We start from the raw sequence: 17924 nt of genomic DNA on the forward strand, positions 1-17924 counted from the left end.
CGGTTTTAACACGCATTCTAGAAGGCCCAATTTTTTTATTATTATTTAAACTAACCCTAAAACTTTAATTTTATTTCATTATAGTCCTTTTAAAATATTTTTTATAATCTATTAAATACTTTATGTCTATAAATATTAATTAAAAAAATAGTATATACTATTTTATATATTATTTATTATATTATTTTTACTTATAAATTATATTTATTTATATATTTTATATATATTATTTTTTAAAAAATTTTATGTATTATTATTAATTGTGTAAATTTTAATTTTACTAAATAATAGTATATATATTATCCTTCATTATATTTACATTTTATTACATATTACATTTTATTATATATATATTTTATATTACTTATTATATGGTTTATATTATTATATATTTTGGTTATAAATTATATTATACACTAAATATTTACTATATATATATTATCATTTACATTACTTTTATTTCATTATAAAATATATACTATTTTATCACTCATTAGTTATATATATATTTTATTACTAAATAAATATGTGTAATATTAATATTTAGTACATCATTAAGGTATTATACCTATAGTATGATTTATATATATTAATCATTTTTTAGGTTTTCTTTTATTATTTTCATATTAATCTAAAATTTATGAATATCTTTATTTGATTTATATTTCATAAGTTTATACTTTGCTTATTTTTTTCATATTTCGTTATTGTTTAGTAAATTATTTGTTATGGTTTTACATATTTGCATGGAAGTTAATTATTTATATTAATTTAAGGTACATTTGCATGAAATGTTGTTATATATAGGTGTTATGTAATTTATATTATTAAATTCATTATACTCTATGTTGTATTTTTGCATGTAACAATAATGCATGAACATTTTTATGATGACATATGCATAAAGTGATAATGTATATTGTGTAATTTATGCCATTATTACTATTTTCTACACTATATTTGCATGAAATGATAAAACATGTATATTGTAATTAGATTTATTTAATTCCTTGTGATATACAAAACACATCATTATTTTTAAAACCAAAAGATATATTTCACTTAATTCAAAAAAGAAAAAAATAAAAGGCAATGCATGATGTTTGGAAACTTCGAGAAAGGTAGTGCCCTAACTTACTGGGTTGCGACTTTTCTCGTTGAATTCGAATAGTCAAACACCCTTCTAAGTGATTTTGAGTTTTCAAAACTTAAACAATTATTTCAAGATTTCAAAACATAGTGTCCTAACTTACTAGATATGGCATTTTGTTGTTTCGAGATAGAAATTTTCGAAAGACGAGCTTAGTTTCGAAGGTTTTAAAATGTTGCATCCTAACTTACTGGATGGGATGTTTTGACTCGTTTGAAATAAGTAAGCCTTAATTTTCAAAATTGAGACATTTTAATTAAAAAAGGTTTACATCTTAAAACTTTCAAATTTCCGACATTAAAGACACTTGATAATCAATTACGTACCAATTTTTGGGCATTACGATGGTGCTAACCCTTCCTCGTACGTAACTGACTCCCGAATCTGTTTTCTTGACTTTCGTAGGCCAAAATTAATGTTTTAAAGCAAAACATTTTATAAGGTGATCCAATCACACCTAAAAAGATTGGTGGCGACTCCCGTTTTCGTTTTTCTTAAAGTCGATTCCCATTTTCTAAAACACGATTTTAAAAATGGTTTCGACACTAACATAAGCATGGATGATATTGTCTTGAAAGTAATTTTTATGAGAATTACAAAACAAATTTTATGATAATTTTATTTTTCACATATAATTTGAAACTCTAAAACAATATTTATCAATATAATAATTCAAAAAATGAATTTTAATAATTTTAATAAAATTTTATCTTTAAACAATAAAATAAATACTTAATTCTTTACAAAACATAAACCCAAAAGTTTAAACCATATAAGTCTTTAAATTTAATGTATGAGAACTTAAATTTTAAATCCTAAATTCTAAAATTTCAACACCAAACCATAAATCTTAATTTATATATAATTAAACTTTAAATCTTAAACGATTGTTCCTAAATCCTAAAAAATAAAATTAATTATGAGACTTGTCTATGATTGTAAAAGAAATCACAAATTGTTAGTTTATACTTTTCCTATATAAATACATGTTAACATAATGTATAGTTGAATTAATATATGCATTTTCTAGAAAGAACACATATGACAATTATTTTCTCTTTTATTATTATTTTTGAATAATTTTTATGCAAATAAATATTATATATTTTAAACTTAATTTTAATTCAATTATATTATTAACTTTGTGATAAAATCATTTTTCTTTTATCTTTTAATCAATTTTCCCCACTAAAATATTTTAAATAATGATAATTAATTATTTTCTAATAAAAATAATGTAATAAATTTATCTCAAGACTAATAAATAATTGAATTCAATATAAGTTTAAAATATTTAAATTTAGTTGAAGTGAAATATATCTAAAATATAGCCTTACAATCTCCATATCTTTACAAAGGCTAAACTAGAACCGTTGTTAGTTTTTGTGACTCGATTAAAACCTTATCAATTTGTGGTTGATGATATAAAAGAAAGTAAACAAATAAGCGACTCCAAGGTGTGTTTGTAAAAATTAAGCTCTTAAACCAATGGGTTAAATATAAAATTAGTACCCCAACTTGTCCACTTCTCCGAAATTGGTACCTATGGTCTTTTTGGTCCTAGATTGGTTCCCAAGCTTTTTTTTCCCGTTCATTAGTTTGGTACCTAAGCATAACTGCGTTAAGATTTTGCTGATGTGGTGGTGTTGGTCACTCGCGCGTCACCACATGTCGCACTCCCAAGACCACTTTGACTTGTGTTTAATTTGTTTTGACCGGATTGTTTTAAATATTTTTCCTTTAAATTTATTCTTCATCATCGTCTTCAACATTTTCCATGCTACTTTCTCTTTCATTCTCTCTGCGTCGTCTTTAACATTTTTCATTCATGTCTCTTTCTCTTTTGTTTTCTCTACCATCTCTTTCATTTTTCCCTCTTTTGTTTATCTATTTGTTTTTTCCTTTCACTTCTTCGTTTCCTATCTCTCTCATTTTTCATCTCCTTCACTCCTCCACCATGTCTTCTTCTACGAACAGAAAATCAAGTGCGCAGGAAGTGTTTTGGACTGCCATTGTGGGTTAAGGGCTCCTGTTTGCAATGCGAATACTCCAAAGAACAAAAGGAGAAAATTCTTTGGGTGTGCAAACTTCAAATAGGTAAATTAGGGTTTGTGTTTTGGTCTGCCATAGTTAGGTTTGTGAAAAACAAAGGGTTTTAAGTGTTTTGACATTTTGTTGAAATTTGGATGTAATATATATATTCTTAGATTTTTAATATCCCGATTTTTTTTGTTGAGTGTGAGAAATAAAAACTGAGGGTTTTGATTTTTTTTGGTGGGTTGAAGGTAACAATGACGGGACGTATTCAACTGCAGAAGAACAATGATGCACAACCAATGAAATAGTGCTTCAAAATAAGATGTTATTGATAGAGAACATGAGATTAAGACTTGAGAACGATAAGCTGAATATTGAAAAAATGCAAAAAATGCAATTGAAGGTAACTCATTTAGAAGAGAAGATAAAATTGTACAAGGCTAAAATGTCAAAGAACAACAAAGAAATAGTTGCTTATAAGTTGTTAATTGTATTATGGATGATGTTTTTGAATTATCTTGTTTGTGGATGGTAAAATGTTGTCCATGTATTTGTTGTATTGGTTGTTAAGAATGAATGGATTGAATTGAATGGAAAAATCTTTTTTTGTTGTTGTTGTAAAAGCATATGCAAATACCAAAATCGACATCAACAAAATAGAACCATCCATTACAATCATCATATATAAAAGATCAACATAAATTGTCCATCAAAATACAACCATCAAATTGATCTAACAAAATAAAACTATCAAACTATCCATCATATGTTAACTAATTAAACCATCAAATTATCCATCGTATGTTAACTAAAGAAATCAGATTGGCATCAACTATCTCCATGGCTTACGATTATGCTTCGATGGATTTTTCGACTTAACCTTTTTTGTGTTCCTACTTTCCAGAGTCCCACCAACAGTTTCATTGTTGCTGCTTCCCTTCCTTTTGTTACTGCACTTGGTTGAAGCAGTTATTACGGTTTCCCCTCTCATACTAGGTTGCAATGTATAAAATGTATAATTAAAAAACGTGTCGCACTCCCAAAATACAATAAGCATAACAATTTAACAATTTGTAACTTACATTCAAATTTTGCTACCTTGCCTTCTCATTAGTGTATAATCCAATCCCTTGCACAACTTGTTTTCCCCTGCTACTTACTCTTGTAAGTATTTATTGTGTTGAAGAGATTGACATGGTAGGAGGAGTTGGTTGTGTTGAATGAGCTAGTGGTGATGATGCAAATGCTTTAGATGCAACTGTGTAATACCTCGAAAATTACTACAGTAAGAAAGTAAGATATTATCCTTGATACAATTAAGTAAGGAAATAAAGTGACAAAAAGGGAAATTTTATTATGTCAACATTGGGAAGTATATTATGATATATTACATTATTAATTCAAGAAATGACTAAATTGTAAAAGTGAAAAAAGTTTTGTTGCCCAAGAGTAAATACTCAAAATTTGAAAGGTTAAAGTGTAAATATGAAAAAGTTGAAGGACCAATAGTGCAAATATTTTAGGGGTGGAATAATCTACAAACTAAGGAAAATGGATGAATTAGGACTAAATTGAATAGGTAAAGAATTATGAGGGACTAAATCGTAATTTTTTCAAATTAAGTGATGACTCAATGATGGAATTTTAAAAGATTATGAAGTGCAAAATGGTCAATTAGTAAGAGAGAGAATTCTAGAATGTAATGATTATGTTGATGATATTTTAAATTAATTAATTAGATAATATTTTAATAAGATATTTATGATTATTTTATTATTTTATTTAGTATATATATGTGTGTGTAGAAAAAAAACACACACACACACATTAGAGGTGTTCATGGGTCAGGCTACTCAGCCCCGCCCGAAGGCTCGCTTGAAATGTGGGAGGGTTTGGGCAAAAATATAGACCCAAAAAATGGGTTTGGACAAAAATAAGACCCGTTTTAAAAATGGGCCGGGCCTCGGGTAAGGTATTTTTAGCCCTAGCCGTGGCCCGGCCTGGCCCGGCCCGAATTCACTAAAGGAAAAAAAATCTTCATTTTTTTTAATGTTATTTTCTTGTTGTTTTCTCTCTATTTTGCTACTATTTTAATATTATGTTGCTACTATTTTGTTGTTTTTGTTTGGATATTGTATAAAACTTATTTTATTATTCATTTTGTTATTATTTTAAAGGCATTTGTTAATTTTTATTATTATTATTTTAGAGGCATTTGCTTGTTAAGTTGCATTTATCTGAGTGTTATTTAAGTCAAATGCCATTTATCTGAGTGTTATTTAAGTCTATATATTTTTTAAAATTTATTTTCAATTTGTTGAGAAATGTTTATTTTGATTTTTTAGTATTTTTTATGTATTATATATATTTAAAAATAATATAAAAATTAATACGGGCGGACTGGGCCGGGCCTAGGTTTTAGTATTTTTATCCGGGTCGGGCTTAGGCAAAATTTTAGGCCCATTTTTAGGCCCGGCCCGACCCGAGTCCAATAAATGGGCATAATTTTTTAGTTGAGCCCAGCCTGGCCCGACCCATGAACACCTCTAACACACACACACCATCTATCATCTTTCCGTGCATTTCACGTTAGAAAAGAAGAGAAGAAAGAAAGTTTTACTTTCTTTACAATTTAGTCCTTCCAGCAAAAATTCACCATTTTCACCTAGAAATCAAAAGAATTTTCATAGCTACCAAGAGAGAAAAATGTTGAGGAGACTAAGGGGAGTTAGAATATCAAGTTGGATTTAAGAAATAGAATCTAGAGGAGAGAGAAAAATCAAGTTAAAGATTGAAATCAATATGACAAGGTAAGAACTTTAAGACTTCAATATATTTTAAGTAGAGTTTCTCATGTAAGGTAATATCAAAAGCATGAAAATGATGTTAAGGTAGAGTTTTCTTATATAAGGTTCTATGTTCTTGATATATTAGTGAAAGGAAATAAGAGAAAATGATGAGAAATATTGTAGAGAATGGAAATAAGGGTGTTATAAACTTGGTAATCAATATGTTGCACTAAAACAGTTTTGGACAACAGCAGTAGTTAAAATTTGAAAAATCACAAAAATTGTGAAAATTGAATTAGAGGTTGAATAAAATATGAAATTAAATTTTATTGAGTCTAGTTTTTCATAGAATAAACGGTGTAAGCAATGGAATTGTAAATTGTGAGATATAATAAATTTTATGAGATAAGGTCAGAATAATTTCGGGTTCCTCTGTTTTGAATTTGGAAAATCATAAAAAATTGGATAAAAATAATTATGGGATTAAATTTATATTTTTAAATCCTTAATGAGTCTATTTTTAATAGAAACAAACGGAAACATCATCCAAATTCTGTACTAAAAGATAATTAATTTTTAGTAAGGAAAGGTCAAAGCTGTTAAACAGCAGAATAGGGGTAAGTTTGAAGATTTTACTGTACTTATTGGATAAATTATAAATTTTGAAATTTTTATGGTAGAAAAATATTTGAGTCTAGTTTCAGAAACATTAAGAGGTTCTTAATTTAGAATTCTGTAGTTCAAGATATAAATAATTTAGTGACTATACTCAAGTGGACAACTTGATATGAACATATGAGAAAATAGTGGAATTATATATACATTACGGATATGGAATGGAGAGGAGGAGGAGGAATATATATATATGAATATTTAGTTAGCATGAGTTACATTAAAGTGGTTAATTTGCATGTTTTAGGCTCAGGGACTAAATTGAATAAAAGTAAAACTTTAGGGGTAATTTTGTAAAAATATCAAAAATGACCAAATTGAGTGAAATGAATTATTTTACTGTCTAAATTAATAAATTGAATAAAATTATTAATTTAGATCAAGATTGGTTGAAAAATCGAAAATAGAAAATTACCGAAATGCCCCTGAATCTTGGTATTTTTGCAATTTAGCCGGATAAGTTCGTAAAACCTAATTATGTGATATATGGAAATATGATTTGATGGTACATGAAATATTGATATAATGAATTAACTGATTTATGTTTATGAAGAAACGGTAAGAGAATGATATTTATCTTGACATGTAAATATGTGATTATCTTTGATACGTTGATACAAGGAAAATAAGTATGTTTAGGAGGCAATATGTTTAATTTTGATTGGTCCCAAATATGAATGCTAGATGAAATAAAATGTTTGATAAATAAATTTGTAACTCCGGTAATGCCTCGTACCCTGTTCCGGTGACGGATACGGGTAGGGAGTGTTACAAACTGTTTGAGAAGAAGCTAGTGGAGCAGGATCAGAAAGATTTGGTGGAGCTAATGGAGCAAGAGCAGGAGCTAGTGGAGTAGGGGTAGGTGTACTTTGCAAATTTAACATGTTAGGAGTTCTCAAATTAGCCAACAATTGCATTAAAATTCTTAGTCATCAAAACACTTACAGCATATGAAGTTTGACAACTTTTGGAGTTATGTCAAACCATAGAACACTTATGGCACTTTATCTTCCTTCCTCTTCTAAACAATTTACTCCCACTCTTCCCTCCCCCTGGTCTTACTTTATTCTTTTTTGGTCTCCCAAGCATTTTCTTTGGAATTGGGGGGGTCAATTGGTCCCATGTCGATTTTCAACCAAAATTTCTCACTTGGGATAGCATGCAATACAAAGCCATACAAATTTTCAAACACATCTTTTTTAAACCCCTTATAGACAAAATCAGAAATATCAACTTTTTTTTCCACAAAATGGCTGTAACAATATGTGGACATGGGATGCCAACAACTACATGACCACTGAAATAAGTCAACAACTACAACATCACCAAAATTTGCCACTTCAAACCCTTCTACTCCATTCCATTTAACATGACAGTATGAACTCATTTGGATACTCTTGTGTAACTTCTCACATATCTTAGAATAGAATTGATCATTCCAATTTTTATATTTGGCCAAATTGTGTACAATCTTCCTTATTACATACTGCCTAATTTCTTCTTACATGGAAATGATATACATTGACCTAGCTCCAAAATTGTTGCATTAAAGGACTCGGTAAAATTGTTTTCAGTTGCATCACATATAGACCTACTAGGAAAAAAAAGGCTTTGACCATTGCTTAGGATCAATCTTAAGTAGACTTACCTTGGCATTATGTTTGATACGGTCAATCTTTTCGATATGATCTTCAAAGTTAGCAGTTATGTATGATTTGCATGCTCCTTAAAATACTTGTTGCATATCTCCTCAAAGATTTTCTTTCCTCTAATTGACATATAAATGCCTTGCACAGACTTTATGCTCAAACCTTAACAACAACTCATATATCTCCACCATCAATCCCTAAATGCAAACAAAAACAATGAAATTAGATGGATGGTTTAATAAATTAAACATGATAGGACATAATTATTTAAGTAATGTCCCTAACATAACTTTTGTTTATCAGTCATGAATGTGAATCTAGAATCATCACCAATTTGTAAATCTGAAATAAGATTTTTAAGAAACTAACACCATGTTTCTCTACTTTCATACTGCATAATTACCCATGAAATAGATTAAATTTGGTCATTGCCATCTCTCCTCACAGCAGATAGAAGTTCCCCTTTGAATCTTCCTTTCAAAAAGTATCCATCCAAACAAATAAAAGGTCTACAACATTTCAAAAACCCTTTTCTCAATGTAGTAAACCCTACATAAAATCTCCTAAACCTGGGAACCTTAGTAGGGGTTGGTCTTTCTACCATTACCACTATATTGCCATCCAGATATGCCTTTCTAAATGCATTTGTATAGTCTCATAGTCTATTAAACTCATAGCTTACCCTTCCATTGATCTCCTACAGTGCCCATCTCCTAGCCCTGCTGTATGTACCCCTACACAGATCAACTTTCAACCCTTCATTGGCTAGTTTCTACATCTCAGTTAACTTCAACTTTGGAATCACTCTAATTTTACTTAAGAAATGCTTCCCAACAAACTTGTAAGGTTCCCTTTTATTCTTAAAAGTTATTGAACACTCGTGGGTTTCTATAAAGGTTTTTATCTTGTAAAACCCATCACTATTATCTACAGTAGCATATATTCTAAAAGGCACCCATCTTCCCTACACCTAGCCCTATTCCTTCCCCTTTCATTCCTAAGATAAACAATATCAGACCTCTTTTTTACCTCATACTTTGCTAAAGCAGTCTTAAATTTTTCTGATCCCCTAAACACCATACCAAGCTCTAAATATGGGATTGGGTTATGAGGATCGAAACATACATGTCGAGTTCTCCTGCAAACTACCTAACCATTTGAATCATTTCTATAAGACCCCAAATCTGATGAATCAACCTAACCAGTTCCCCCACATGATGGATTTGAAACCTCACTATTTTTCTCTCATTTTTCACTACATTCACCTACCTTTGGACCCTCATTGTTAACCTTATTTTCTCCTTCTCTTTGGTTCTTTTTCTTACCTTTATATTTTCTATACCAAGCCTTGATATTTCTCACCTCTTTATTCTCAGATCCTGCCCCTAAAATCCCTTCATTACCCAATGAGCTGTTTATATCACCAGTCTCATTACTTTCAAAACTTTCGCCTCTTAGCATGTGCATCACTACTCTCACCCAACTCTGGTCCCACATTAGATTCCCCACCTAACTCGATAAATAGTTCCCTAGCCCCACCATTAACTCTTTCATTACAATTTAATTATTCATTATAATTTGGTTCCCCAACCTCGATATTTACTTCCCTTTCCCTAGTGGCAGGTAGCAACATGGTATTATCAACAACATCAGGTGTGTCTACCTCATGTTCAACATATACATGTATGGACCCTATTTTTCTTATATGATTAATCATTGTTATGAATGATGAATCATCATAGCAAACACTCAGTCCCTTACTAAAATCTATCCCACCCTTACAGTATAAAAAGTTCTTCATAGCTCTATACCCAACTTCCACTACCATCTCACACAAAGATTAATAACACAATAAATATAGGTCAAAATTCCATTGCAACACTTCCCCTCCTACATAAGCTGCACAAGGGTTTGTGACAAAAGTTCCACCCAAATGCATATACACCACACATTTATCCTAAGACATGATAAAACACTGCACATACATAATATAAACTATAATGTACATACATGATGAAAATAGGGCAATCTTGATTCGTATACCACAAATGGCTGGGTAATTGAAAGGGCTAACTAATTGATGATGAAACAAGATTTTCAATGAGATAGTGAAGAATTTTTCAGACAGGTGGATAATCAAAAGGGTTTCTCGGATGGCTGAATGATGGAATCGAAAGGCTTTCTCGTACAAATGTTGAATGATGGAAACAAGATTGGTGAAAGGATTCATTGTCAATAAAATAAAATCATATATGGCTTTTGATGTTCAAGGATAACCCAAAAGCAATCGAAAAGATTTATGTTCTAATCAATCCACTAATTGATGAAAAACATTTATTTGGTTTTTTTTTTGTTATTTTAATGAATGATGTTTTTAATTCTTCTTTTTTTAAGGAGTTGAGTCAACACGGGTCAAAGAGGTCTCAAGAGTGCAACATGTGGCAGCACGCAAGTGGCCAGTGCTACCTCATCAAAAAAAACTTAACATTATTAGGCTCATGTACCAAACTAGTGGACGAAAAAAAGTTCGAGTATTAATCTGGGACAAAAAAAAATCATAGGTACCAATCTGGGAGAAGTGGACAAGTTCGAGTACTAATTTTATATTTAACCTTAAAGAAAATGAATTGAGAGTGATAAAAAAAATCTAACAATAAGCTCTTAAGAGATATGTACAAGAGAAAATGAAAGAATAAAGAATTTGAAGTTTTTCTCTTGACTTTAATGCTTGGATGTTATTGAGAAAGTGATTTGTAGTCGTTTATAGCTGTTTAAGATGATTTGAAGCTGTTTGGAGCATTAATTTTGGTCTCAAAAAGTGTTCTTCCAGCTCATGTTTCAATACATATAATGTATCGATGCATCTAAAAAAAAATAGTAGTTAGAAAATTATCTTACAAGAACGTAACTCCATGTTCTCAATGTTTAGGAACATGACTCTACGTGTAGGAGCATAATGGTGCCATATTTTGATGCATATTTATGTTCTAGAACTTTGGCTTATATGTTTTGATACCCTTCAATTTAGTAGTTTACTAACTCTTTATGTTCCCATATATTTAAAATATGCATAGAACTTAATTCTATATTTGTATAAAATGAATTTAAACATCTTAGAACTTTGGTATTGACAGAAAAACATTTGAATAAGTTAAAACACATTTGAAATATACTTTTGAGTACTTTGCAAGTTTTTGAATGCAAATTAAAATTGCATAAAACGATAATTTAATGTAAGCTATTTCTCCCTTTATCAATATACCAATTGTTAATAACCAAAGTAAGGCATAGTAAGCACAAATGTACCAAAATGTGGATATCATAAGCTCACTAAAGCTGCAATGGTATCAATTATGAAGAGTATAAGAAAGAGAAATAAATATGCAAAACATACTTCATTGAATGAGTAATGCATGTGAACAACATAGTCCATTCCATTCAAAAAAGTATACTAATCGTCACAACTTATCACAATGCTTAATGACGATATTATGAAGTATGAGGCATGTTAATGACAGCCGATCAATAATATAGCAATGTGAGCAAACAATGAATACCAAGATAAGTGTGATGTGAGGGAGGAGATTATGACATATTTCCTAAGTCAATTTTTAAATAAAAGCATAAAATATGTCATGATAAATTTATCTAAAAATATAACAATTCACATCAAGATACTAAATAAGGTATCCTAATTTCTAAGCTTAATATAAGACTAAATTTAATCCGAAGTTCTAAACCTTAAATTAAGTTGTAAGCCTGATTCTAAAGTTGATACTACAAGCTAGTTTTAATTTTAGTTTTAAAGGCTAATTCAATTTTATAGGTTAATCCTAGTATTAAGTCTAATACTAAGAATTATACTATTCCTAAATTATGTATAAGTACCTTACATATAACTTAAGATAACGAGATAGTCAGAGCTTAAGTAAGGAGCTTAATATAATTTAGTCATACAAATCTGTTTTTGTTTTTAAATTTGTTTCTCAAACTAATTAGTTAGTTTTCTGAGTTGTTTTGTAGGCTTATTCTACTTTCCAGGCTTAACTCTTTTTTTTTTTTTTAATTTCTCTTCACTTTTTCTGAGGTCATGACTACTATATATTGAACAAGAATAATCAGTAAACTTGTGCCAGTTGTGTAATTTAATTTGACAAACTCATTATGGTATTAGAGTTGTTGTAAATGCATGTGAAATTTTGTGGGTCAAGCATCTTCTCGAAGAACTACATGTTCCTCTTATGCGTCCCATTCCACCTTCTGTGACAATTTGGGTGTTACTATACACTGCCAACATCCTGCTTTACACAGCAAAATGAGGAACTTAAAAGTCGTAATACACTTTGTTTGATACCATGTTAATCGAAAAGAGCTTGATGTTCTTCACGTCCATACTGTTGATCGGATTGTTGATGTTATTACCAAGGCGCCACCCTAGTCAAATTTTCATTTCAATCATTCCACGTTAGGAGTTGCATGTCAACCCCAAAGTTAAAGGGACTTATTACTGAAACATGCTGACTTGGGCATTTGAGTTAGTCATACACCAAATCTGTTTTTTGTTTTTAAACTTGTTTCTCAAACTTGTGTAAGATATTTCACTAATTTGACAAACTCTATAGAGGCAGGGGTGGGCTACCAACGGTGGGGAAGGCGGAGAAGATGAGAGAGGAGGAGGGAGAAGGGGGAAAAGGATGGTGAGGCCATGGCTACCTGCCGCCAGTCCAGCCAGTTGCCAAGGGGAGCTCTCATTTTCGGGGCAGCGAAATGGGAAGATTTTCTTTTATACCAACTTTTTGGATGATTGATATGATGATATTCTTTTGGTTTGTGGTTGACGCTTTTTTAGACGTTGGGGTGTTTACTACACGGGTATAGGGAAGCAGCAGCTGCATATGGGGTAATTGGCAAATTTTGGATATATTTTCTACTTATTACAAGTATTTGTAGCAAACTACATATTGCTCCCTATAGACATGGTGAATATAAAGGAGAAAATATTCAATCAAGTATTTTCGCAATAAGTTTGAATGAATGAATAAATACACGCATTGCACGGGGTATACAATGATGGTTTTGCACAGAAAAACATGCAGTTGATGGTGCATTAGGGTCCAAACCCGAGCTTCTCGACAATTATGTATAATTATTTGGACAGTTATGGTCCAGGCTTACTCAACAGTAGCGGAGAGTTCCATTGTTGCCTGGCACCAGCCAAATGGATTATCATTTTATAGAAGCAATTCTCATCACTGCTGTTATTAGCATCATTTTCCATTTGTTAATTTAAGGACGGATAATGACGACCTTGAGGTAAGGGATGAAGATATGCTATCGCCATGCACGGAGAGGAAGCCTATGCGTTGTGGGGAGATAGACAGTGAAAGGACGCCATTGCCAAAACAGGCGGATATTTACATATGGTGAAAAACATAATATCCTTTTCTACGATACATCATATAATCACAAAGTACAAAGAAAGTCAATGGTAGGCAGCTTCATGTGTAATTAGAATATTTATAACCTTCGTGATCATGGACATGCACTATCTTAGTTACCCCTAATCTTATAGGCAACATTTCTAAATTGAATATGTACATTATTTACTACAGTTTGTAAAACATGATTATGCATCCATTCCACTTCCAGGAATGACTCCTCAGGCTTAACTAGAACAGTGAAGGTTCCACTCTCAGAGTAATGAGTCTCAGGCCTCGCACCTTCCTGAAGCTCTACAAACTACAGCATTTCGAGCATGAACTGAAACACCAGAACTAACAACATAAAAACGCAAAAAGAATTCGATCACAAGCAAGCCAACCACCACCAACGAGTGCACAACCGTGGATACATCAGTAAACAGTTACTGGCCATAATCGCGTAGCTTCATTAATTTCTCTCTTAACTTTGCTGCAAGAAATTAAATAAATATAATTTTATCTACTGTTAGTAAGCAAGAGCTTCAGTATGTCAAAACAAAGGAATGAAAAAAAAAATAGCATTGTGACTACTTCATTTAATAAATTTATAATTGATAGAAACAGAATATTCTCTCTTTTTTGCCTTTTGGAGTGTTTTTTGGTCAGAAGATGGTATTTTATTATTATTACCTGCATCAGTGTATCTTTCTTCTTTGACAGCTAAATCCATATTCCTCACCAGATCCAGCTCCTCTAATAGAAAATCAGGACCATCTGCAGCACTGAAAATATATAACCATGCTTAGAGTCACTATGTGCCACACAATTAGAAGAGAAGACAACAAAGCCAGAATAAGCAATATACCTGTCAAGAGATACATCATAAGTAGACTTTTTGTCAAGCACTCGGCCCATCCCGTAGCCAATTCTAATAGCATCTGCCAAGACAATTTGTTTGTTCACATATATTGGAGCCTGCATACAGGAAAAACAGATTAGAAGCTTTGGATTGAACCTTGAAAGAGCCGTTTGTCATTGGAATGAGAGAGGCAGATTGCAAATTGGAAATACTGGACCATCTGACCACAGTTCTGGAATTATCAGCATATGTACAAAAAATGCAAATGCAACCACTTACATATGTAAAAGGCCATACTTAATACTGACCAACCTACTCAAACTAAATAAGGCAGTCTTGTTGAGACTTTATACTGGTGCAAGTCAAGACAGGGAAACGGTGTAAGACTAGAAAGCAAGCAATTCCCTCTCATATTTCATGGTAATTGCTTTATGAATAATATTCCCATACGCACCTTGCATCTGTTAGCCACATTTATGGCATCTGAGGGTCGTGCATCCACAATTATGACATCATTTTCCCCTGGCTGTAAACATAAGAATAATAAATGAATCAGGTTCCTGTATCACACCAAGGAAATATACATATACACACAAGATAATCACCTTGCTAAAATACAATTTCGCAAAGTAAGTATTGACGACTCTTTCTGTAATTCTCACCATTTTAACCTGAAATGAAGACATGTAAAAATCAATGCAAAGAGATGCTTACACAACAAAGTGTCAAGTTTTCCTAGGTTAAAGCTAGTAACTCCGTAAGAGTAAAAACAAGTTAGGGTTTAGGGTATATTGGGCTTTGTTATCCCCTTTCTTATTTTACAAATTTTTGTTACTTATCTCCCTCCATGTTCAACACTCGAGAGTGTTCTTCAATAGACATGCGATGTAAAGAAACAACTAAAGCAACTCAGCAAGCGACTGATAAAAGCTACAAAGATTTCAACAGGTCTTAATGATACAGGAGAAAAAAAACGAAATCCATACTTCATATCCGAGCTTCTCGACAACATTATTAACAAGCTGAAACTGATCAGGGGTATCCTGAAAAAAAAAATAACAAAATGTCCAGAAGTTTATATACAATGAGTCGTCAATAACATCTTAAAATAAAAGTAACAGATTAGTAAGTTACCCCTTTATCATCTCCCCAAAAGGCAGCTATGAGTTTTTCCACAGAGAACTCCCCTGCAACATTAGATTAATTAGAATTAGTAAGAAAATAGATCCAACCAACAATGATAACTAATTGTAGTAAATAAGAATAGGGTAGAATTTTTTATTTATTAATGATAATTATTATTATACCTACAACAATGGGTAGCAAGAACTCCCCATCACAAGGAATCTTAAGAAAAATAGTTGGACTGGGAAAGCGACTGAGAAAGGCCTGTCCTATTGAAGTAATTTTAGCTCTGGACATGGGAAACACTCCTTTTACGTCCTGTTGAAATCCATGCCTCCACATCCGGTAGTGTAAAATAGTTTCTGCACCTCCAAAACGAATCAAAAATCCAAATTATCTCCAAGAAAAAAAAATCAATGGAAATTGAAAGATAAACGGGAGGCACTCGTAAACCTGAGACGAGAAGAGAAGCTTCGAGAAACTGGTGATCTCGATTGTCATCATTACTAGATTGGGGGCGGAAGCTACCATGGGCGGAGTGGCAAGAAACAACAACGGATTTAGGAGAAGGACGGCGGCGTTTCGTCGTAAAATGCGAACACAAGGAGGAGGAGCGGAGGCAGGAGGAAGAAGCGGTTGGATAAGGAGAAGCAGCAGTGTATCGGTCGGAGGAAATCGAAACAGTGGCGATTGTACGGACGTAAAGCTGAGCACCAAGCATTATGTGGGAAACGTGGAGAGATAGCGATAGGATACTGAGAAAAGAAATTTCTTCGATTAGGAGATTTTCGTTCTTTTTCTTTTTCCTTTATGTTTGACGGGAAAATAAAGGAAGTTGGTATTTATAACATATAGCGTCAAGTGTTACATTACTGGAGAAAGGTTTAATTTAAGATTTGGCCATTGAAGTATAACTATTTTTTTACTTTAGTACTTAAATATTTTTTGTTCCAATTTAGTATCTAAAGAATGTCTTCATTATATTTTTAGTCCATTTTTGACTAATGTTAAAAATTATATTATAGTCAATCACAAAGTTCCACATGGTATCTTTATATAAAAATAAATATTTTTATTAAATCTAGGCTTTTACTTGTATGATATAAAAATAATAAAAAATTACGAAAATAGTATCCTAATCCTATTATTTACGAAAATGGTATGGCGTGGGTGGTGAACAGGCGGCACCACCCTTGCTTTTTGACCCCAGTCATTAGTCTATTATGCAAAAAGAAAATTAATTTTTTTAAGGGCGAAGGGGACCTGACAGGCAGCATCGGTGGAGGCATCATAATAAGTGGCACCGCTTTGCACCGGAGAGACGACCTGAACTAAAAATATTTTCTTTATAAAAGAGTCATGGTCCCCTTAATTGAAAAAAAAATTTTAAGGAGAATAAGGGAAGAAGCCGTAGAGAAGAGAAGGGAATAAGGGTTTTAAAAAGTTAAATGTTATTTTTGTAGTTTTATTTTGGTTAGGTTAGGATTTTGAAAAGACGCACCAACAATTTTTTAAAGGTAAATTTATTTTTATAGTTTTTAAAGGTAAATTTATTTTTATAGTTATAATTTATTTGTTTAATATTTTTAATACCTATTATTTGTTCAATTTTATAAGTATAAAAAATTTACAAAAAATAAACAAATACGGTACTAAAAATCAAACAAATAACCAAAATTTTATGTTGATGCTATATGAACGTTTATCAAGTAATAAAAATAAATAACCAATAATTTTATTTGTTTGGCTAAAACATGGGTGCCAAAAATAAACAAATAAAAAATAAATTTGCTATAAAATAAAGAGAGATAAAGAGATTAAAGAACAAAGAAAATATAGGAAGCAATAGATAATGTATTTTATTGATCAATGGAATGATTACAATGCTTCAAGAGTCTCTATTTATAGGTATAAGAAGTATAAAAGAAGTAGAAATCTAATTCTAATAACTATTAGAATTTAAAGTACGTCAAAACTTTATCTTGATCATGATAGACATCCACTTAATAAGATATTCATAACACTCCGTATTGGATGTTCATTGGTAGATAATGTGCCTCGTTAAAACATTATTAGGAAAAACTTTGTGCGATAAAAATCTAATGAAGGAAAAAGAGTAAGCAATCTTCTATTACAAGCTGCCTCATTAAAAACATTTACCAGAAAAAACCCAATGGGGCAAAACTTTGGTTAAATGAAAAGAGTACAACTTGTTTTAAACTC

At 31.3% G+C, this 17924-nt stretch overlaps 1 protein-coding gene across 2 annotated transcripts; it reads right to left on the minus strand.

Moving 5' to 3' along the window:
- Positions 1-13691: 13691 nt before the first annotated feature.
- LOC108472501 (bifunctional nuclease 2-like) lies at positions 13692-16535 on the minus strand. Of its 2 annotated transcripts, none has more exons than XM_017774040.2 (9): positions 16155-16535; positions 15884-16063; positions 15711-15763; positions 15563-15619; positions 15182-15247; positions 15031-15102; positions 14583-14692; positions 14408-14499; positions 13692-14207 (listed from the first exon to the last, which is right to left on the minus strand). In XM_017774040.2, the coding sequence occupies exons 1-9, from the start codon at positions 16420-16422 to the stop codon at positions 14161-14163; spliced, it is 945 nt and encodes a 314-aa protein (XP_017629529.1). In that variant the 5' UTR covers positions 16423-16535; the 3' UTR covers positions 13692-14160. The 2 variants fall into 2 exon arrangements, with proteins under 2 accessions (XP_017629529.1, XP_052877882.1); XM_053021922.1 differs by having other exon boundaries at positions 15884-16069.
- Positions 16536-17924: the final 1389 nt, after the last annotated feature.

This window comes from Gossypium arboreum, chromosome 11 (genome assembly GCF_025698485.1).
Source record: "Gossypium arboreum isolate Shixiya-1 chromosome 11, ASM2569848v2, whole genome shotgun sequence".
In the NCBI taxonomy this organism is placed as follows: domain Eukaryota; kingdom Viridiplantae; phylum Streptophyta; class Magnoliopsida; order Malvales; family Malvaceae; genus Gossypium; species Gossypium arboreum.

Excerpts from the sequence above, each read along its gene's own strand:
- LOC108472501 (XM_053021922.1), bottom strand. The coding sequence starts at position 16,422 with ATGCTTGGTGCTCAGCTTTACGTCCGTACAATCGCCACTGTTTCGATT. Across the intron at positions 15,248-15,562 it reads TCGAGAAGCTCGGATATGAA|GTTAAAATGGTGAGAATTAC; the intron begins GTATGGATTTCG and ends TCTTCATTTCAG. Across the intron at positions 14,208-14,407 it reads AGAAAGATACACTGATGCAG|CAAAGTTAAGAGAGAAATTA; the intron begins GTAATAATAATA and ends AATTTCTTGCAG.